Source organism: Aphelocoma coerulescens, chromosome 5 (genome assembly GCF_041296385.1).
Source record: "Aphelocoma coerulescens isolate FSJ_1873_10779 chromosome 5, UR_Acoe_1.0, whole genome shotgun sequence".
Classification (NCBI taxonomy): domain Eukaryota; kingdom Metazoa; phylum Chordata; class Aves; order Passeriformes; family Corvidae; genus Aphelocoma; species Aphelocoma coerulescens.
The window spans coordinates 63,105,402-63,127,829 of NC_091019.1; the positions used below are offsets into that span (position 1 = coordinate 63,105,402).

Sequence of the window (22,428 nt, forward strand, 5' to 3'; positions counted from 1 at the left end):
AGCCGGCAGTGGGGGCAGCAGGGACGGGAATGACAGGGGCCTGGGGCCAGGAAGGACAGGGCCCCAGACAGCTGGCAGGCAGCAAGGCCTGTCCCGCTGCCCCAGCAGCAGCAGCAGCAGCAGCAGCAGCAGCAGCACCGTGCCTGCCCAAGGCTCTCCCGTGAGGGGCTGTCCCTGCCCTGTGCAGGCGGAGAACCCTCCCCCGGGTGCAGCGTTTCTGCCCCAGCCCTTGTCCCCAGCCCAGCCTCCCCGCCACGTGTGCACTCACCGCTTGCCCAAGCAATACAGGGCCAGCGTTACCTGCTGGGGCCTTTGATAGCTGCCCCCATTGTGACACATCGCCCGTGATGTCACAGGAGCCACAGCACATCACAGCCAGGCCAGCCCCACCCTTTGTGCCCAGCCCAGCTCAGCCACTCAGAGTGGCCCTGGTGAACTGCTTAAGGCTGCTTTTGAGTGAATCTTCTTCTAAGAACTTCCCTTGGTCTTTCCTTTGTCTTTCTTATCAGCTGCCCTCCACTGCCAGTCTCATAGATACCCATGTTGGAAGGCACCCTCGAGGATCATTGAGTCTAAGCCTTGACTCCACACTGGTTCAGCCACACTTAAATCTCTGAGTTGTCGAGGTTGAAAAAGACCCTGAAGATCGCACAGTCCAACTGCAAACTTAATGCTGCCTACTCCACCAATCAGCCAACTCCCCAAATGCCACATCCACACAACGTTTAAACCTTTCTGAGGTGCTGACTCAGCCATTTCCCTGGGCAGCCTGTTTGCAAGCTTGAGACCCTCTTTATTGAAGGAATATTTCCTAGAGATCCAATCTAAAGCTCCCGTGGTGCAACTTGAGGTCATTTCCTCTGCTCACATTGCTTGTTCCCTGGGCTAATAGAATGACCCCCACCTAGCTACAACCTCCCTTCAGGGACCACCTGCACTGTGTCAGGAGCTTGGGCTGTGAAAGCAGCTCCTCGCAGAAGAGAGGAAGGTGATGCTTTTGCACTGGCATTCCTGTGATCCAGTGGGACCAAACGGGTTGTCGCTGGGCAGGAGAGTTTCAGGCTGCCAGGAAGCGTTTCCACGTGAGGAGAACCTTTCTGCCAAATACATCAACCAAGGGAAGCCACGCCCTTCCAAGCAGAAGGGAAAAAATCAGAATTTTCCTTGTAGAAAATGGAAAGGTTTGGAGTGCAAGTCAGTGCTGGAATGTGCCCGCATGTCCGTGTGGGTTTTGCTAAGCTGCAAGGCCAGACGGGGAAGATGGGATCCCTGCACCCAAAGGTTACGCTGCAGCCAAAAAGGGTATTAAGTAAAAGAATGAAAGTTGTTGGTTCTGTCCTCTGTTTGCTGTTATCTGTGGCTTGGGTTTGTTCCGGTGGATCTGTTGGCTGTTGCTGAGTGCTGGGAGAGGGGCAGGGCTGAAGAGCTGACCGAAAAAGGAGGGCGGATGAGAGGGGAGGGGACAGAAAAGTAAGCGGTGCTTAGAGAATGGAAGTTCCTGAGAAGCCGTCCCATGGGAAACGGGACAGGGACCTCCCCCGGCTGCGAAAGGGTAGGAAAAGCAGCAGTTTTGTTGGAGGGGGTGTGTGCTCGGCTCAGCTGACTCGTTACAAATAACCAGTTTGCTCTTGCTTCCAAGAATTTGTCCGCACTCCAATGCATCGGAAAGTAACGAGTGGAAGGCTAGAGAAGAACGCTGCCTGTGCTCCTGATCCCTTCAACACTCAGCGCAAGGAGCTTGAGTGTGGGCCGGCTTCTCCTTGAGGACGCGTCCGTCCGTGCTGGCTGAAGCCCCGTCTCCCTTCTGGCTGGGTTCCCCTTGCAGAGCCTCAGCCCCGTTGTGTCCGGGCCCCTGGGGAGGTGGGAGAGTGCCAGGGGAGAGGTGCGCGCCGTGTAAGCATTGCCCCTGTCTGGTGCCCCTGGGGAGGTGCGTGCGGTGCCGGCGGTGCCCCTGTCCCTTATGTCGCCGTGTTCAGGTGGGCGCGGAGAGGACGGGGGCTCCTGCCTGCCCCGCGTCCTGTCTGCCTGTGGGGCCTGTGCCAGGGCAGCCGGGCTGTGACTGCAGCCGTGTGTCCCCCTCTCGCTGTGCCCGGCACTGCCGGCCCTGCTCCCGGAGCCCTGTCCCCGGGCAGAGCCGTTCCCTCGCCGGGCGCAGCCCCATGGGGGGCTCCCCATGCTGCGGCCTGGCCTGGCCCCAGAGCAGGAAGGCCCCTGCGGGTGGCACCGGGCTGGCGGCGTGTCCCCAGCCGGCTGCGCCCGGGCAGCGGCCTCAGCCGTGCGGGATGCAGAGCTGCGGGAGCCCACGGCTCTGTGCCGGCCGCACACCGGAGCTCCCAGCTCCAGCTGGCAGCGCCTCAGCGCCCTGTGCCCTCCCGCCCCGACAGCCGCACCAGGCCCTGCTTGCTGCCCTCATGGTGCCACTCGTGGCCCCAGTGCTCTCCAAGGGCTTCTCCGGGGGCACCTTCCTGCGGCCTTTCCGTCCCCGCACGAGGCCCACCAGCAACCCGCAGAGGGGCTGTTTCCAAGGGCCTACAGGCCCAGCACCAGGGGCAGAGGCTTCCCGCTGACAGAGGGAGGGGTTAGGCTGGACATGTGGAAGAACCTCTTGGCTCTGAGGCTGCTGAGGCCCTGGCCCACGCTGCCCACAGAAGCTGTGGCTGCCCCATCCCTGGCAGTGTTCCAGGCCAGCTTGGATGGGGCTTGGAGCAACCTGGCCTAGTGGAAGGTGTCCCTGCCCTCGGCAGCAGGGTTGGAACAAGATGATGTTTAAGGAGCCTTCCAAGCCCAAGCCCTTGTGTGATTCTGTGATCACAGGGCCTGGGGACAGCTGGCCTTGATTTCTGATGAGAACCACTTCAGCCCTGTAAGTTTGGTTGAGTTCAAGGAGACTCTTGACGAGCCCACATTCCCAGTGCATGAGATTTACCAATGCTCTGGGTCTGGCTGAGATCAACAAAGTCTTGCACCATCCAGATTCTGCAATATTGCATTTTATTGAAGCAACAGCAAACCAGTTTCTGGCTTGCCCCTCATAAATGCACTGACTATAGAGCATTAATAGGTGTCACGAGGGATAGTGACACTAAGTAGGTATACTGTATATATGTATATACAATATCTTGTAAATTCTATATTGTTAGTGTTTAAATAGAATTACCTTTTAAAATATTGATCATTATTTTTATCATGATGTAATAATTAGATATTTTGTGTCTTTGATATTATTTATACTGGTATATGTTTTTGTTTTATTATATTTACTATTATAGATGATTATCAATAAACTTTATAATATATAATATGTCTACTCTATGTCTTTATATCTATGAAATAAAAATCTAGATTTTTATGGATGCAAAGTTTCAGGTCAGCGCCAACCGAGTTGGTCCAATGCTGACCTAAAGGTGTCCCTCTGGGGACAAGGACAGTCACCGTCCCGTGACCGATCGCGGGCAAGCAGCGCCCATTGTTCCTCTCGGTCTTTTTTTCCCTGTTTTTTTTTTCCTTTTTCTATCCCACATTCCTGCTTCTTTTACACTCTGATTTTTGGCCCTTCCCAAAGGCCAGGAACAGTTGCATGCTACCGGTGGGGTTTGGTGACTTTGGCCATGCACGTAAGGCATGTGCTCTCTTCATGCGCGTTCTCGGGAGTGGGAAGTTCACGCGCAAGAGGAGCTCAATGTGGATCTGTGTGACCTTTTTTGGAAAAGGAAATGATACAGGGAGGTAGAATAAACCCTCCCGTGGCCCTCCACCTGCTGAGGCAGCAGGAGAGGCCGTGGGGCCTCTGCCAGAGTCTTTGCACGCATCCTCTTCTCCTTAAAGGAGCAGATTCGTAACCCAGCTTGTTCTGTGCAGTGAAGGGGAGTGAGGCCAACGGCGCTAGAGAGGTGCCGGGGCTCTTCTGGGCCTCAGGGAAACATCACGGCGCCGAGAGGCCTCTGCTTCACTCCGGACGTCACTCTGTACTTGGGCCTTGCTGGAGCCAGGGGCCACATAGGTGAGAGGCCCAGCTCCTGTTTTTCTCAACCAGCCCCGTCAATTCTTCGCTGACTTCCAGCAAGTCTGCAGCACATCTGGCGTTCAGCGCAGTGACCGAGCACTGGAGCACATTGCCCAGAGGTTGTGGAGTCTCCCTCGCCGGAGATAGTCAAGAGCCCTCCGAACGCAATGCTTTGCAATGCACAGCAGGAAGGGCCTGCTGGAGCAGCCCTGGACAAGATGATCTCACCGGTGGTCCTTTCAAATGGGAACTCGTCTGGGATCCTGAGATCGGCATCTTTGCACAAGGGGAAGCTCTCAGAGGGAAAATGGACCCTAAGACAGAGCTGGGGGCAGTCACAGTCCAGGTGGTAATGGGACTCTCTCTCACAAGGCCCCTGGCCACGGCCTCTTCAGCCTCATCGGCTTGGACTCCCCGAGCGTGCTTTTGCTCTGGAGGACAGGTGTGGCAGCAATTCCCAGGGCCGACTGAGCAGTGCCTTCTCCATGTTCTGCACGCTCAGGTCTGTGTCAGCTCCTCCCTGAGGACTAGATTCTGCACACAGACCCCAGAGAACACAAAAAGGAATGGCAGTATTTGCTCTTGCGTGCTCCCCGAGCCGCATAGCCAACCTGGTCATCACTGGATGCAGTGCTGAGGAGACTGTTGGGACGACACTGCTGCTGCTGCTGTCGATGGCAGAGTGCTGCTGCACAGCGCTTTCCCTTCCCTCTCTGTATCCCACACTCTCCCCTCTTTTCCCCTGTACTATCAGGTGGTTCTCTGCTGCCAGCTGCCAGTCCCACAAGCACAGCATCAAGCAGGCAAACCTCTTTCAAGGATCATTTTTGAGGATTCTTCTTAACCACTTTCGCAGGTCCATATACTCGCTCATCGCCTGTGAATGGGCAGCCGGATCCATCACCATGTGATGGAAGAGATTGCACGTCCTGGCCATTTGCACCTCTGGGGGCAAACTGATCTCCCCAGGGAGCCTCTGGTTGCCCAAAATAAAGTGGTTGAGGCATCTCACTTCCACGCTTAAGCGCAGGCTCTCGCTGATATCCACCAGTCGCCTCACGAAATTTCTCCTGCGCCACCGTGACACAGGTATGATGTTTAGGAGGTGCATAACAATGGTCTTTGTGGTGTAGGTGGAAATGCCTAAGCCCAGCTGAAGACGGGTGAAGAACTGCAGGCATTTGAGGTGCAAGCTGTCAGGGGGGGCCAGCCTGGCAATGTACTTGAAGAACTTCACCTCTGCCACAGCGTAGGTCTCAGGCCACGTTGTGCTTGGGGTGCAGGCCTGTCTAGGCTGGCTGCTCACAAAGACGTCCGAGTCGCCTTGCCGCACCCCGAAGAGCACCTCAATCCGGAAGCTTTCTCTGCCCTTGGTCACCTGGAATTGGCAGGAGCGTTTGGAGGGCAGCAGCACTAAACGCCAGGCGTGCGACTGAGGCAAAGCTGGCCAGACGGCTCTCACCAGCTGGTAGAACCAGCGGGCTGTTTTCTGCACATCGAGGTAGGCGCCGGTGCACAGGGTGTGAAGGAGGCTGGGATCCTGATTCCTCCTCAGCTCCTCCTCGGGGTGGTGCAGGAAGCACAGCATCTTCTCACCCTGCTGCTCCCTCGTGCAGGTGCACTCCAGCTGCACACGGACACGGAAGTTCCTCACGTGCCTCTGCCCCTCAGTGTCCAGCTCCAGGTGGAAGGTGTGCCCTCGGGGAGGAGTCATGGGCACGAGCACACGGTACACAACATCCTGCTCGCGGGGACTCCAACCTTCAAAGGCACTGCCCACCCCAATGGCTCGTTGCAGGACCGGGTAGAAACTGCCAGACAAGACGTGGCCAAAGTAAATTGTGAAATTGGTCATCAGTTCAGTTGTCCACTCACAGCCGTTCTGCAGGTCCTGTACAGGCCACTGTATGCGCTCCATTAAAATCCTTCCTCTGTTATCTTCAATATCACGCTGTCCTCCTTCGGCTTCACGTGCATCATTATTGTTGTTTTCTGCATTTGCAGCCGCAATGACAACTTCATTTCCAGCACCATCTTCGTTTGCAGCACCACCGCCGACTTCCTCTACGTTGCCATCATCATTGTTGTCTTCCTCCCGATTCGCATCATTGTTGTCTTCCTCTTCATTTCCAACAGCTTCTTCTTCGTTTGCATCCACATTTCTCACTTCCTCTTCATTTCCAACAGCTTCTTCTTCGTCTGCATCCACATTTCTCACTTCCTCCTCATTTGCACCATTGTTTTCTTCTTCAGGCTCCTCTCTCCTCAGGCTCCTTTCCCTCCAGATAAACCATAGGGCCGAGAGAAGGAGCAGGAGCCCAGCAACGGCCCAAACCTGCCAGTGTTGCAAGGCAGACCAGAGCAGCTCTCGCCAGGCCCCTCCCCTCTGCTTCAGGGTGAGCTGATCCACTTCCCATTCCAGAAGAGTCTTCTCCACTTCCTGGCTTATCGCACGTGCTTCCATGCGCAGACGCATCGCCTCGTCCAATCCATCACCCACGGGCTGCAGGTACTGGACTAGGCTTTGCAAGAGCAAGAACCACAATACCAAGGGACCCATGGTCTGCAGGAGGATGGAGAGAAGGCCTTGAGTGGGGCGGGGAGGGAGGCAGCCGGCAGTGGGGGCAGCAGGGACGGGAATGACAGGGGCCTGGGGCCAGGAAGGACAGGGCCCCAGACAGCTGGCAGGCAGCAAGGCCTGTCCCGCTGCCCCAGCAGCAGCAGCAGCAGCAGCAGCAGCAGCAGCACCGTGCCTGCCCAAGGCTCTCCCGTGAGGGGCTGTCCCTGCCCTGTGCAGGTGGAGAACCCTCCCCCGGGTGCAGCGTTTCTGCCCCAGCCCTTGTCCCCAGCCCAGCCTCCCCGCCACGTGTGCACTCACCGCTTGCCCAAGCAATACAGGGCCAGCGTTACCTGCTGGGGCCTTTGATAGCTGCCCCCATTGTGACACATCGCCCGTGATGTCACAGGAGCCACAGCACATCACAGCCAGGCCAGCCCCACCCTTTGTGCCCAGCCCAGCTCAGCCACTCAGAGTGGCCCTGGTGAACTGCTTAAGGCTGCTTTTGAGTGAATCTTCTTCTAAGAACTTCCCTTGGTCTTTCCTTTGTCTTTCTTATCAGCTGCCCTCCATTGCCAGTCTCATAGATACCCATGTTGGAAGGCACCCTCGAGGATCATTGAGTCTAAGCCTTGACTCCACACTGGTTCAGCCACACTTAAATCTCTGAGTTGTCGAGGTTGAAAAAGACCCTGAAGATCGCACAGTCCAACTGCAAACTTAACGCTGCCTACTCCACCAATCAGCCAGCTCCCCAAATGCCACATCCACACAACGTTTAAACCTTTCTGAGGTGCTGACTCAGCCATTTCCCTGGGCAGCCTGTTTGCAAGCTTGAGACCCTCTTTATTGAAGGAATATTTCCTAGAGATCCAATCTAAAGCTCCCGTGGTGCAACTTGAGGTCATTTCCTCTGCTCACATTGCTTGTTCCCTGGGCTAATAGAATGACCCCCACCTAGCTACAACCTCCCTTCAGGGACCACCTGCACTGTGTCAGGAGCTTGGGCTGTGAAAGCAGCTCCTCGCAGAAGAGAGAAAGGTGATGCTTTTGCACTGGCATTCCTGTGATCCAGTGGGACCAAACGGGTTGTCGCTGGGCAGGAGAGTTTCAGGCTGCCAGGAAGCGTTTCCACGTGAGGAGAACCTTTCTGCCAAATACATCAACCAAGGGAAGCCACGCCCTTCCAAGCAGAAGGGAAAAAATCAGAATTTTCCTTGTAGAAAATGGAAAGGTTTGGAGTGCAAGTCAGTGCTGGAATGTGCCCGCATGTCCGTGTGGGTTTTGCTAAGCTGCAAGGCCAGACGGGGAAGATGGGATCCCTGCACCCAAAGGTTACGCTGCAGCCAAAAAGGGTATTAAGTAAAAGAATGAAAGTTGTTGGTTCTGTCCTCTGTTTGCTGTTATCTGTGGCTTGGGTTTGTTCCGGTGGATCTGTTGGCTGTTGCTGAGTGCTGGGAGAGGGGCAGGGCTGAAGAGCTGACCGAAAAAGGAGGGCGGATGAGAGGGGAGGGGACAGAAAAGTAAGCGGTGCTTAGAGAATGGAAGTTCCTGAGAAGCCGTCCCATGGGAAACGGGACAGGGACCTCCCCCGGCTGCGAAAGGGTAGGAAAAGCAGCAGTTTTGTTGGAGGGGGTGTGTGCTCGGCTCAGCTGACTCGTTACAAATAACCAGTTTGCTCTTGCTTCCAAGAATTTGTCCGCACTCCAATGCATCGGAAAGTAACGAGTGGAAGGCTAGAGAAGAACGCTGCCTGTGCTCCTGATCCCTTCAACACTCAGCGCAAGGAGCTTGAGTGTGGGCCGGCTTCTCCTTGAGGACGCGTCCGTCCGTGCTGGCTGAAGCCCCGTCTCCCTTCTGGCTGGGTTCCCCTTGCAGAGCCTCAGCCCCGTTGTGTCCGGGCCCCTGGGGAGGTGGGAGAGTGCCAGGGGAGAGGTGCGCGCCGTGTAAGCATTGCCCCTGTCTGGTGCCCCTGGGGAGGTGCGTGCGGTGCCGGCGGTGCCCCTGTCCCTTATGTCGCCGTGTTCAGGTGGGCGCGGAGAGGACGGGGGCTCCTGCCTGCCCCGCGTCCTGTCTGCCTGTGGGGCCTGTGCCAGGGCAGCCGGGCTGTGACTGCAGCCGTGTGTCCCCCTCTCGCTGTGCCCGGCACTGCCGGCCCTGCTCCCGGAGCCCTGTCCCCGGGCAGAGCCGTTCCCTCGCCGGGCGCAGCCCCATGGGGGGCTCCCCATGCTGCGGCCTGGCCTGGCCCCAGAGCAGGAAGGCCCCTGCGGGTGGCACCGGGCTGGCGGCGTGTCCCCAGCCGGCTGCGCCCGGGCAGCGGCCTCAGCCGTGCGGGATGCAGAGCTGCGGGAGCCCACGGCTCTGTGCCGGCCGCACACCGGAGCTCCCAGCTCCAGCTGGCAGCGCCTCAGCGCCCTGTGCCCTCCCGCCCCGACAGCCGCGCCAGGCCCTGCTTGCTGCCCTCATGGTGCCACTCGTGGCCCCAGTGCTCTCCAAGGGCTTCTCCGGGGGCACCTTCCTGCGGCCTTTCCGTCCCCGCACGAGGCCCACCAGCAACCCGCAGAGGGGCTGTTTCCAAGGGCCTACAGGCCCAGCACCAGGGGCAGAGGCTTCCCGCTGACAGAGGGAGGGGTTAGGCTGGACATGTGGAAGAACCTCTTGGCTCTGAGGCTGCTGAGGCCCTGGCCCACGCTGCCCACAGAAGCTGTGGCTGCCCCATCCCTGGCAGTGTTCCAGGCCAGCTTGGATGGGGCTTGGAGCAACCTGGCCTAGTGGAAGGTGTCCCTGCCCTCGGCAGCAGGGTTGGAACAAGATGATGTTTAAGGAGCCTTCCAAGCCCAAGCCCTTGTGTGATTCTGTGATCACAGGGCCTGGGGACAGCTGGCCTTGATTTCTGATGAGAACCACTTCAGCCCTGTAAGTTTGGTTGAGTTCAAGGAGACTCTTGACGAGCCCACATTCCCAGTGCATGAGATTTACCAATGCTCTGGGTCTGGCTGAGATCAACAAAGTCTTGCACCATCCAGATTCTGCAATATTGCATTTTATTGAAGCAACAGCAAACCAGTTTCTGGCTTGCCCCTCATAAATGCACTGACTATAGAGCATTAATAGGTGTCATGAGGGATAGTGACACTAAGTAGGTATACTGTATATATGTATATACAATATCTTGTAAATTCTATATTGTTAGTGTTTAAATAGAATTACCTTTTAAAATATTGATCATTATTTTTATCATGATGTAATAATTAGATATTTTGTGTCTTTGATATTATTTATACTGGTATATGTTTTTGTTTTATTATATTTACTATTATAGATGATTATCAATAAACTTTATAATATATAATATGTCTACTCTATGTCTTTATATCTATGAAATAAAAATCTAGATTTTTATGGATGCAAAGTTTCAGGTCAGCGCCAACCGAGTTGGTCCAATGCTGACCTAAAGGTGTCCCTCTGGGGACAAGGACAGTCACCGTCCCGTGACCGATCGCGGGCAAGCAGCGCCCATTGTTCCTCTCGGTCTTTTTTTCCCTGTTTTTTTTTCCTTTTTCTATCCCACATTCCTGCTTCTTTTACACTCTGATTTTTGGCCCTTCCCAAAGGCCAGGAACAGTTGCATGCTACCGGTGGGGTTTGGTGACTTTGGCCATGCACGTAAGGCATGTGCTCTCTTCATGCGCGTTCTCGGGAGTGGGAAGTTCACGCGCAAGTGGAGCTCAATGTGGATCTGTGTGACCTTTTTTGGAAAAGGAAATGATACAGGGAGGTAGAATAAACCCTCCCGTGGCCCTCCACCTGCTGAGGCAGCAGGAGAGGCCGTGGGGCCTCTGCCAGAGTCTTTGCACGCATCCTCTTCTCCTTAAAGGAGCAGATTCGTAACCCAGCTTGTTCTGTGCAGTGAAGGGGAGTGAGGCCAACGGCGCTAGAGAGGTGCAGGGGCTCTTCTGGGCCTCAGGGAAACATCACGGCGCCGAGAGGCCTCTGCTTCACTCCGGACGTCACTCTGTACTTGGGCCTTGCTGGAGCCAGGGGCCACATAGGTGAGAGGCCCAGCTCCTGTTTTTCTCAACCAGCCCCGTCAATTCTTCGCTGACTTCCAGCAAGTCTGCAGCACATCTGGCGTTCAGCGCAGTGACCGAGCACTGGAGCACATTGCCCAGAGGTTGTGGAGTCTCCCTCGCCGGAGATAGTCAAGAGCCCTCCGAACGCAATGCTTTGCAATGCACAGCAGGAAGGGCCTGCTGGAGCAGCCCTGGACAAGATGATCTCACCGGTGGTCCTTTCAAATGGGAACTCGTCTGGGATCCTGAGATCGGCATCTTTGCACAAGGGGAAGCTCTCAGAGGGAAAATGGACCCTAAGACAGAGCTGGGGGCAGTCACAGTCCAGGTGGTAATGGGACTCTCTCTCACAAGGCCCCTGGCCACGGCCTCTTCAGCCTCATCGGCTTGGACTCCCCGAGCGTGCTTTTGCTCTGGAGGACAGGTGTGGCAGCAATTCCCAGGGCCGACTGAGCAGTGCCTTCTCCATGTTCTGCACGCTCAGGTCTGTGTCAGCTCCTCCCTGAGGACTAGATTCTGCACACAGACCCCAGAGAACACAAAAAGGAATGGCAGTATTTGCTCTTGCGTGCTCCCCGAGCCGCGTAGCCAACCTGGTCATCACTGGATGCAGTGCTGAGGAGACTGTTGGGACGACACTGCTGCTGCTGCTGTCGATGGCAGAGTGCTGCTGCACAGCGCTTTCCCTTCCCTCTCTGTATCCCACACTCTCCCCTCTTTTCCCCTGTACTATCAGGTGGTTCTCTGCTGCCAGCTGCCAGTCCCACAAGCACAGCATCAAGCAGGCAAACCTCTTTCAAGGATCATTTTTGAGGATTCTTCTTAACCACTTTCGCAGGTCCATATACTCGCTCATCGCCTGTGAATGGGCAGCCGGATCCATCACCATGTGATGGAAGAGATTGCACGTCCTGGCCATTTGCACCTCTGGGGGCAAACTGATCTCCCCAGGGAGCCTCTGGTTGCCCAAAATAAAGTGGTTGAGGCATCTCACTTCCACGCTTAAGCGCAGGCTCTCGCTGATATCCACCAGTCGCCTCACGAAATTTCTCCTGCGCCACCGTGACACAGGTATGATGTTTAGGAGGTGCATAACAATGGTCTTTGTGGTGTAGGTGGAAATGCCTAAGCCCAGCTGAAGACGGGTGAAGAACTGCAGGCATTTGAGGTGCAAGCTGTCAGGGGGGGCCAGCCTGGCAATGTACTTGAAGAACTTCACCTCTGCCACAGCGTAGGTCTCAGGCCACGTTGTGCTTGGGGTGCAGGCCTGTCTAGGCTGGCTGCTCACAAAGACGTCCGAGTCGCCTTGCCGCACCCCGAAGAGCACCTCAATCCGGAAGCTTTCTCTGCCCTTGGTCACCTGGAATTGGCAGGAGCGTTTGGAGGGCAGCAGCACTAAACGCCAGGCGTGCGACTGAGGCAAAGCTGGCCAGACGGCTCTCACCAGCTGGTAGAACCAGCGGGCTGTTTTCTGCACATCGAGGTAGGCGCCGGTGCACAGGGTGTGAAGGAGGCTGGGATCCTGATTCCTCCTCAGCTCCTCCTCGGGGTGGTGCAGGAAGCACAGCATCTTCTCACCCTGCTGCTCCCTCGTGCAGGTGCACTCCAGCTGCACACGGACACGGAAGTTCCTCACGTGCCTCTGCCCCTCAGTGTCCAGCTCCAGGTGGAAGGTGTGCCCTCGGGGAGGAGTCATGGGCACGAGCACACGGTACACAACATCCTGCTCGCGGGGACTCCAACCTTCAAAGGCACTGCCCACCCCAATGGCTCGTTGCAGGACCGGGTAGAAACTGCCAGACAAGACGTGGCCAAAGTAAATTGTGAAATTGGTCATCAGTTCAGTTGTCCACTCACAGCCGTTCTGCAGGTCCTGTACAGGCCACTGTATGCGCTCCATTAAAATCCTTCCTCTGTTATCTTCAATATCACGCTCTCCTCCTTCGGCTTCACGTGCATCATTATTGTTGTTTTCTGCATTTGCAGCCGCAATGACAACTTCATTTCCAGCACCATCTTCGTTTGCAGCACCACCGCCGACTTCCTCTACGTTGCCATCATCATTGTTGTCTTCCTCCCGATTCGCATCATTGTTGTCTTCCTCTTCATTTCCAACAGCTTCTTCTTCGTTTGCATCCACATTTCTCACTTCCTCTTCATTTCCAACAGCTTCTTCTTCGTCTGCATCCACATTTCTCACTTCCTCCTCATTTGCACCATTGTTTTCTTCTTCAGGCTCCTCTCTCCTCAGGCTCCTTTCCCTCCAGATAAACCATAGGGCCGAGAGAAGGAGCAGGAGCCCAGCAACGGCCCAAACCTGCCAGTGTTGCAAGGCAGACCAGAGCAGCTCTCGCCAGGCCCCTCCCCTCTGCTTCAGGGTGAGCTGATCCACTTCCCATTCCAGAAGAGTCTTCTCCACTTCCTGGCTTATCGCACGTGCTTCCATGCGCAGACGCATCGCCTCGTCCAATCCATCACCCACGGGCTGCAGGTACTGGACTAGGCTTTGCAAGAGCAAGAACCACAATACCAAGGGACCCATGGTCTGCAGGAGGATGGAGAGAAGGCCTTGAGTGGGGTGGGGAGGGAGGCAGCCGGCAGTGGGGGCAGCAGGGACGGGAATGACAGGGGCCTGGGGCCAGGAAGGACAGGGCCCCAGACAGCTGGCAGGCAGCAAGGCCTGTCCCGCTGCCCCAGCAGCAGCAGCAGCAGCAGCAGCAGCAGCAGCACCGTGCCTGCCCAAGGCTCTCCCGTGAGGGGCTGTCCCTGCCCTGTGCAGGTGGAGAACCCTCCCCTGGGTGCAGCGTTTCTGCCCCAGCCCTTGTCCCCAGCCCAGCCTCCCCGCCACGTGTGCACTCACCGCTTGCCCAAGCAATACAGGGCCAGCGTTACCTGCTGGGGCCTTTGATAGCTGCCCCCATTGTGACACATCGCCCGTGATGTCACAGGAGCCACAGCACATCACAGCCAGGCCAGCCCCACCCTTTGTGCCCAGCCCAGCTCAGCCACTCAGAGTGGCCCTGGTGAACTGCTTAAGGCTGCTTTTGAGTGAATCTTCTTCTAAGAACTTCCCTTGGTCTTTCCTTTGTCTTTCTTATCAGCTGCCCTCCATTGCCAGTCTCATAGATACCCATGTTGGAAGGCACCCTCGAGGATCATTGAGTCTAAGCCTTGACTCCACACTGGTTCAGCCACACTTAAATCTCTGAGTTGTCGAGGTTGAAAAAGACCCTGAAGATCGCACAGTCCAACTGCAAACTTAACGCTGCCTACTCCACCAATCAGCCAGCTCCCCAAATGCCACATCCACACAACGTTTAAACCTTTCTGAGGTGCTGACTCAGCCATTTCCCTGGGCAGCCTGTTTGCAAGCTTGAGACCCTCTTTATTGAAGGAATATTTCCTAGAGATCCAATCTAAAGCTCCCGTGGTGCAACTTGAGGTCATTTCCTCTGCTCACATTGCTTGTTCCCTGGGCTAATAGAATGACCCCCACCTAGCTACAACCTCCCTTCAGGGACCACCTGCACTGTGTCAGGAGCTTGGGCTGTGAAAGCAGCTCCTCGCAGAAGAGAGAAAGGTGATGCTTTTGCACTGGCATTCCTGTGATCCAGTGGGACCAAACGGGTTGTCGCTGGGCAGGAGAGTTTCAGGCTGCCAGGAAGCGTTTCCACGTGAGGAGAACCTTTCTGCCAAATACATCAACCAAGGGAAGCCACGCCCTTCCAAGCAGAAGGGAAAAAATCAGAATTTTCCTTGTAGAAAATGGAAAGGTTTGGAGTGCAAGTCAGTGCTGGAATGTGCCCGCATGTCCGTGTGGGTTTTGCTAAGCTGCAAGGCCAGACGGGGAAGATGGGATCCCTGCACCCAAAGGTTACGCTGCAGCCAAAAAGGGTATTAAGTAAAAGAATGAAAGTTGTTGGTTCTGTCCTCTGTTTGCTGTTATCTGTGGCTTGGGTTTGTTCCGGTGGATCTGTTGGCTGTTGCTGAGTGCTGGGAGAGGGGCAGGGCTGAAGAGCTGACCGAAAAAGGAGGGCGGATGAGAGGGGAGGGGACAGAAAAGTAAGCGGTGCTTAGAGAATGGAAGTTCCTGAGAAGCCGTCCCATGGGAAACGGGACAGGGACCTCCCCCGGCTGCGAAAGGGTAGGAAAAGCAGCAGTTTTGTTGGAGGGGGTGTGTGCTCGGCTCAGCTGACTCGTTACAAATAACCAGTTTGCTCTTGCTTCCAAGAATTTGTCCGCACTCCAATGCATCGGAAAATAACGAGTGGAAGGCTAGAGAAGAACGCTGCCTGTGCTCCTGATCCCTTCAACACTCAGCGCAAGGAGCTTGAGTGTGGGCCGGCTTCTCCTTGAGGACGCGTCCGTCCGTGCTGGCTGAAGCCCCGTCTCCCTTCTGGCTGGGTTCCCCTTGCAGAGCCTCAGCCCCGTTGTGTCCGGGCCCCTGGGGAGGTGGGAGAGTGCCAGGGGAGAGGTGCGCGCCGTGTAAGCATTGCCCCTGTCTGGTGCCCCTGGGGAGGTGCGTGCGGTGCCGGCGGTGCCCCTGTCCCTTATGTCGCCGTGTTCAGGTGGGCGCGGAGAGGACGGGGGCTCCTGCCTGCCCCGCGTCCTGTCTGCCTGTGGGGCCTGTGCCAGGGCAGCCGGGCTGTGACTGCAGCCGTGTGTCCCCCTCTCGCTGTGCCCGGCACTGCCGGCCCTGCTCCCGGAGCCCTGTCCCCGGGCAGAGCCGTTCCCTCGCCGGGCACAGCCCCATGGGGGGCTCCCCATGCTGCGGCCTGGCCTGGCCCCAGAGCAGGAAGGCCCCTGCGGGTGGCACCGGGCTGGCGGCGTGTCCCCAGCCGGCTGCGCCCGGGCAGCGGCCTCAGCCGTGCGGGATGCAGAGCTGCGGGAGCCCACGGCTCTGTGCCGGCCGCACACCGGAGCTCCCAGCTCCAGCTGGCAGCGCCTCAGCGCCCTGTGCCCTCCCGCCCCGACAGCCGCGCCAGGCCCTGCTTGCTGCCCTCATGGTGCCACTCGTGGCCCCAGTGCTCTCCAAGGGCTTCTCCGGGGGCACCTTCCTGCGGCCTTTCCGTCCCCGCACGAGGCCCACCAGCAACCCGCAGAGGGGCTGTTTCCAAGGGCCTGCAGGCCCAGCACCAGGGGCAGAGGCTTCCCGCTGACAGAGGGAGGGGTTAGGCTGGACATGTGGAAGAACCTCTTGGCTCTGAGGCTGCTGAGGCCCTGGCCCACGCTGCCCACAGAAGCTGTGGCTGCCCCATCCCTGGCAGTGTTCCAGGCCAGCTTGGATGGGGCTTGGAGCAACCTGGCCTAGTGGAAGGTGTCCCTGCCCTCGGCAGCAGGGTTGGAACAAGATGATGTTTAAGGAGCCTTCCAAGCCCAAGCCCTTGTGTGATTCTGTGATCACAGGGCCTGGGGACAGCTGGCCTTGATTTCTGATGAGAACCACTTCAGCCCTGTAAGTTTGGTTGAGTTCAAGGAGACTCTTGACGAGCCCACATTCCCAGTGCATGAGATTTACCAATGCTCTGGGTCTGGCTGAGATCAACAAAGTCTTGCACCATCCAGATTCTGCAATATTGCATTTTATTGAAGCAACAGCAAACCAGTTTCTGGCTTGCCCCTCATAAATGCACTGACTATAGAGCATTAATAGGTGTCACGAGGGATAGTGACACTAAGTAGGTATACTGTATATATGTATATACAATATCTTGTAAATTCTATATTGTTAGTGTTTAAATAGAATTACCTTTTAAAATATTGATCATTATTTTTATCATGATGTAATAATTAGATATTTTGTGTCTTTGATATTATTTATACTGGTATATGTTTTTGTTTTATTATATTTACTATTATAGATGATTATCAATAAACTTTATAATATATAATATGTCTACTCTATGTCTTTATATCTATGAAATAAAAATCTAGATTTTTATGGATGCAAAGTTTCAGGTCAGCGCCAACCGAGTTGGTCCAATGCTGACCTAAAGGTGTCCCTCTGGGGACAAGGACAGTCACCGTCCCGTGACCGATCGCGGGCAAGCAGCGCCCATTGTTCCTCTCGGTCTTTTTTTCCCTGTTTTTTTTTCCTTTTTCTATCCCACATTCCTGCTTCTTTTACACTCTGATTTTTGGCCCTTCCCAAAGGCCAGGAACAGTTGCATGCTACCGGTGGGGTTTGGTGACTTTGGCCATGCACGTAAGGCATGTGCTCTCTTCATGCGCGTTCTCGGGAGTGGGAAGTTCACGCGCAAGAGGAGCTCAATGTGGATCTGTGTGACCTTTTTTGGAAAAGGAAATGATACAGGGAGGTAGAATAAACCCTCCCGTGGCCCTCCACCTGCTGAGGCAGCAGGAGAGGCCGTGGGGCCTCTGCCAGAGTCTTTGCACGCATCCTCTTCTCCTTAAAGGAGCAGATTCGTAACCCAGCTTGTTCTGTGCAGTGAAGGGGAGTGAGGCCAACGGCGCTAGAGAGGTGCCGGGGCTCTTCTGGGCCTCAGGGAAACATCACGGCGCCGAGAGGCCTCTGCTTCACTCCGGACGTCACTCTGTACTTGGGCCTTGCTGGAGCCAGGGGCCACATAGGTGAGAGGCCCAGCTCCTGTTTTTCTCAACCAGCCCCGTCAATTCTTCGCTGACTTCCAGCAAGTCTGCAGCACATCTGGCGTTCAGCGCAGTGACCGAGCACTGGAGCACATTGCCCAGAGGTTGTGGAGTCTCCCTCGCCGGAGATAGTCAAGAGCCCTCCGAACGCAATGCTTTGCAATGCACAGCAGGAAGGGCCTGCTGGAGCAGCCCTGGACAAGATGATCTCACCGGTGGTCCTTTCAAATGGGAACTCGTCTGGGATCCTGAGATCGGCATCTTTGCACAAGGGGAAGCTCTCAGAGGGAAAATGGACCCTAAGACAGAGCTGGGGGCAGTCACAGTCCAGGTGGTAATGGGACTCTCTCTCACAAGGCCCCTGGCCACGGCCTCTTCAGCCTCATCGGCTTGGACTCCCCGAGCGTGCTTTTGCTCTGGAGGACAGGTGTGGCAGCAATTCCCAGGGCCGACTGAGCAGTGCCTTCTCCATGTTCTGCACGCTCAGGTCTGTGTCAGCTCCTCCCTGAGGACTAGATTCTGCACACAGACCCCAGAGAACACAAAAAGGAATGGCAGTATTTGCTCTTGCGTGCTCCCCGAGCCGCGTAGCCAACCTGGTCATCACTGGATGCAGTGCTGAGGAGACTGTTGGGACGACACTGCTGCTGCTGCTGTCGATGGCAGAGTGCTGCTGCACAGCGCTTTCCCTTCCCTCTCTGTATCCCACACTCTCCCCTCTTTTCCCCTGTACTATCAGGTGGTTCTCTGCTGCCAGCTGCCAGTCCCACAAGCACAGCATCAAGCAGGCAAACCTCTTTCAAGGATCATTTTTGAGGATTCTTCTTAACCACTTTCGCAGGTCCATATACTCGCTCATCGCCTGTGAATGGGCAGCCGGATCCATCACCATGTGATGGAAGAGATTGCACGTCCTGGCCATTTGCACCTCTGGGGGCAAACTGATCTCCCCAGGGAGCCTCTGGTTGCCCAAAATAAAGTGGTTGAGGCATCTCACTTCCACGCTTAAGCGCAGGCTCTCGCTGATATCCACCAGTCGCCTCACGAAATTTCTCCTGCGCCACCGTGACACAGGTATGATGTTCAGGAGGTGCATAACAATGGTCTTTGTGGTGTAGGTGGAAATGCCTAAGCCCAGCTGAAGACGGGTGAAGAACTGCAGGCATTTGAGGTGCAAGCTGTCAGGGGGGGCCAGCCTGGCAATGTACTTGAAGAACTTCACCTCTGCCACAGCGTAGGTCTCAGGCCACGTTGTGCTTGGGGTGCAGGCCTGTCTAGGCTGGCTGCTCACAAAGACGTCCGAGTCGCCTTGCCGCACCCCGAAGAGCACCTCAATCCGGAAGCTTTCTCTGCCCTTGGTCACCTGGAATTGGCAGGAGCGTTTGGAGGGCAGCAGCACTAAACGCCAGGCGTGCGACTGAGGCAAAGCTGGCCAGACGGCTCTCACCAGCTGGTAGAACCAGCGGGCTGTTTTCTGCACATCGAGGTAGGCGCCGGTGCACAGGGTGTGAAGGAGGCTGGGATCCTGATTCCTCCTCAGCTCCTCCTCGGGGTGGTGCAGGAAGCACAGCATCTTCTCACCCTGCTGCTCCCTCGTGCAGGTGCACTCCAGCTGCACACGGACACGGAAGTTCCTCACGTGCCTCTGCCCCTCAGTGTCCAGCTCCAGGTGGAAGGTGTGCCCTCGGGGAGGAGTCATGGGCACGAGCACGCGGTACACAACATCCTGCTCGCGGGGACTCCAACCTTCAAAGGCACTGCCCACCCCAATGGCTCGTTGCAGGACCGGGTAGAAACTGCCAGACAAGACGTGGCCAAAGTAAATTGTGAAATTGGTCATCAGTTCAGTTGTCCACTCACAGCCGTTCTGCAGGTCCTGTACAGGCCACTGTATGCGCTCCATTAAAATCCTTCCTCTGTTATCTTCAATATCACGCTGTCCTCCTTCGGCTTCACGTGCATCATTATTGTTGTTTTCTGCATTTGCAGCCGCAATGACAACTTCATTTCCAGCACCATCTTCGTTTGCAGCACCACCGCCGACTTCCTCTACGTTGCCATCATCATTGTTGTCTTCCTCCCGATTCGCATCATTGTTGTCTTCCTCTTCATTTCCAACAGCTTCTTCTTCGTTTGCATCCACATTTCTCACTTCCTCTTCATTTCCAACAGCTTCTTCTTCATTTGCATCCACATTTCTCACTTCCTCCTCATTTGCACCATTATTTTCTTCTTCAGGCTCCTCTCTCCTCAGGCTCCTTTCCCTCCAGATAAACCATAGGGCCGAGAGAAGGAGCAGGAGCCCAGCAACGGCCCAAACCTGCCAGTGTTGCAAGGCAGACCAGAGCAGCTCTCGCCAGGCCCCTCCCCTCTGCTTCAGGGTGAGCTGATCCACTTCCCATTCCAGAAGAGTCTTCTCCACTTCCTGGCTTATCGCACGTGCTTCCATGCGCAGACGCATCGCCTCGTCCAATCCATCACCCACGGGCTGCAGGTACTGGACTAGGCTTTGCAAGAGCAAGAACCACAATACCAAGGGACCCATGGTCTGCAGGAGGATGGAGAGAAGGCCTTGAGTGGGGTGGGGAGGGAGGCAGCCGGCAGTGGGGGCAGCAGGGACGGGAATGACAGGGGCCTGGGGCCAGGAAGGACAGGGCCCCAGACAGCTGGCAGGCAGCAAGGCCTGTCCCGCTGCCCCAGCAGCAGCAGCAGCAGCAGCAGCAGCACCGTGCCTGCCCAAGGCTCTCCCGTGAGGGGCTGTCCCTGCCCTGTGCAGGCGGAGAACCCTCCCCCGGGTGCAGCGTTTCTGCCCCAGCCCTTGTCCCCAGCCCAGCCTCCCCGCCACGTGTGCACTCACCGCTTGCCCAAGCAATACAGGGCCAGCGTTACCTGCTGGGGCCTTTGATAGCTGCCCCCATTGTGACACATCGCCCGTGATGTCACAGGAGCCACAGCACATCACAGCCAGGCCAGCCCCACCCTTTGTGCCCAGCCCAGCTCAGCCACTCAGAGTGGCCCTGGTGAACTGCTTAAGGCTGCTTTTGAGTGAATCTTCTTCTAAGAACTTCCCTTGGTCTTTCCTTTGTCTTTCTTATCAGCTGCCCTCCATTGCCAGTCTCATAGATACCCATGTTGGAAGGCACCCTCGAGGATCATTGAGTCTAAGCCTTGACTCCACACTGGTTCAGCCACACTTAAATCTCTGAGTTGTCGAGGTTGAAAAAGACCCTGAAGATCGCACAGTCCAACTGCAAACTTAACGCTGCCTACTCCACCAATCAGCCAGCTCCCCAAATGCCACATCCACACAACGTTTAAACCTTTCTGAGGTGCTGACTCAGCCATTTCCCTGGGCAGCCTGTTTGCAAGCTTGAGACCCTCTTTATTGAAGGAATATTTCCTAGAGATCCAATCTAAAGCTCCCGTGGTGCAACTTGAGGTCATTTCCTCTGCTCACATTGCTTGTTCCCTGGGCTAATAGAATGACCCCCACCTAGCTACAACCTCCCTTCAGGGACCACCTGCACTGTGTCAGGAGCTTGGGCTGTGAAAGCAGCTCCTCGCAGAAGAGAGAAAGGTGATGCTTTTGCACTGGCATTCCTGTGATCCAGTGGGACCAAACGGGTTGTCGCTGGGCAGGAGAGTTTCAGGCTGCCAGGAAGCGTTTCCACGTGAGGAGAACCTTTCTGCCAAATACATCAACCAAGGGAAGCCACGCCCTTCCAAGCAGAAGGGAAAAAATCAGAATTTTCCTTGTAGAAAATGGAAAGGTTTGGAGTGCAAGTCAGTGCTGGAATGTGCCCGCATGTCCGTGTGGGTTTTGCTAAGCTGCAAGGCCAGACGGGGAAGATGGGATCCCTGCACCCAAAGGTTACGCTGCAGCCAAAAAGGGTATTAAGTAAAAGAATGAAAGTTGTTGGTTCTGTCCTCTGTTTGCTGTTATCTGTGGCTTGGGTTTGTTCCGGTGGATCTGTTGGCTGTTGCTGAGTGCTGGGAGAGGGGCAGGGCTGAAGAGCTGACCGAAAAAGGAGGGCGGATGAGAGGGGAGGGGACAGAAAAGTAAGCGGTGCTTAGAGAATGGAAGTTCCTGAGAAGCCGTCCCATGGGAAACGGGACAGGGACCTCCCCCGGCTGCGAAAGGGTAGGAAAAGCAGCAGTTTTGTTGGAGGGGGTGTGTGCTCGGCTCAGCTGACTCGTTACAAATAACCAGTTTGCTCTTGCTTCCAAGAATTTGTCCGCACTCCAATGCATCGGAAAGTAACGAGTGGAAGGCTAGAGAAGAACGCTGCCTGTGCTCCTGATCCCTTCAACACTCAGCGCAAGGAGCTTGAGTGTGGGCCGGCTTCTCCTTGAGGACGCGTCCGTCCGTGCTGGCTGAAGCCCCGTCTCCCTTCTGGCTGGGTTCCCCTTGCAGAGCCTCAGCCCCGTTGTGTCCGGGCCCCTGGGGAGGTGGGAGAGTGCCAGGGGAGAGGTGCGCGCCGTGTAAGCATTGCCCCTGTCTGGTGCCCCTGGGGAGGTGCGTGCGGTGCCGGCGGTGCCCCTGTCCCTTATGTCGCCGTGTTCAGGTGGGCGCGGAGAGGACGGGGGCTCCTGCCTGCCCCGCGTCCTGTCTGCCTGTGGGGCCTGTGCCAGGGCAGCCGGGCTGTGACTGCAGCCGTGTGTCCCCCTCTCGCTGTGCCCGGCACTGCCGGCCCTGCTCCCGGAGCCCTGTCCCCGGGCAGAGCCGTTCCCTCGCCGGGCACAGCCCCATGGGGGGCTCCCCATGCTGCGGCCTGGCCTGGCCCCAGAGCAGGAAGGCCCCTGCGGGTGGCACCGGGCTGGCGGCGTGTCCCCAGCCGGCTGCGCCCGGGCAGCGGCCTCAGCCGTGCGGGATGCAGAGCTGCGGGAGCCCACGGCTCTGTGCCGGCCGCACACCGGAGCTCCCAGCTCCAGCTGGCAGCGCCTCAGCGCCCTGTGCCCTCCCGCCCCGACAGCCGCGCCAGGCCCTGCTTGCTGCCCTCATGGTGCCACTCGTGGCCCCAGTGCTCTCCAAGGGCTTCTCCGGGGGCACCTTCCTGCGGCCTTTCCGTCCCCGCACGAGGCCCACCAGCAACCCGCAGAGGGGCTGTTTCCAAGGGCCTGCAGGCCCAGCACCAGGGGCAGAGGCTTCCCGCTGACAGAGGGAGGGGTTAGGCTGGACATGTGGA

General features: G+C 56.5%; 3 protein-coding genes across 3 annotated transcripts; all 3 read right to left on the reverse strand.

Annotated features, from left to right (window-relative positions):
* Positions 1-4,817: 4,817 nt before the first annotated feature.
* Positions 4,818-6,563, reverse strand: LOC138110917 (inositol 1,4,5-trisphosphate receptor-interacting protein-like 1). The gene has a single exon (XM_069016071.1). The coding sequence runs from the start codon at positions 6,561-6,563 to the stop codon at positions 4,818-4,820; it is 1,746 nt and encodes a 581-aa protein (XP_068872172.1).
* A 4,866-nt stretch (positions 6,564-11,429) lies between these two features.
* Positions 11,430-13,175, reverse strand: LOC138110918 (inositol 1,4,5-trisphosphate receptor-interacting protein-like 1). Its single transcript, XM_069016072.1, has one exon. It carries the CDS (start codon positions 13,173-13,175, stop codon positions 11,430-11,432), a length of 1,746 nt encoding a protein of 581 aa, XP_068872173.1.
* A 4,866-nt stretch (positions 13,176-18,041) lies between these two features.
* Positions 18,042-19,787, reverse strand: LOC138110919 (inositol 1,4,5-trisphosphate receptor-interacting protein-like 1). The gene has a single exon (XM_069016073.1). It carries the CDS (start codon positions 19,785-19,787, stop codon positions 18,042-18,044), a length of 1,746 nt encoding a protein of 581 aa, XP_068872174.1.
* Between the last annotated feature and the right edge of the window lie 2,641 nt (positions 19,788-22,428).

Coding starts and splice junctions, on each gene's coding strand:
- LOC138110917 (XM_069016071.1), bottom strand. CDS start 6,563: ATGGGTCCCTTGGTATTGTGGTTCTTGCTCTTGCAAAGCCTAGTCCAG.
- LOC138110918 (XM_069016072.1), bottom strand. CDS start 13,175: ATGGGTCCCTTGGTATTGTGGTTCTTGCTCTTGCAAAGCCTAGTCCAG.
- LOC138110919 (XM_069016073.1), bottom strand. CDS start 19,787: ATGGGTCCCTTGGTATTGTGGTTCTTGCTCTTGCAAAGCCTAGTCCAG.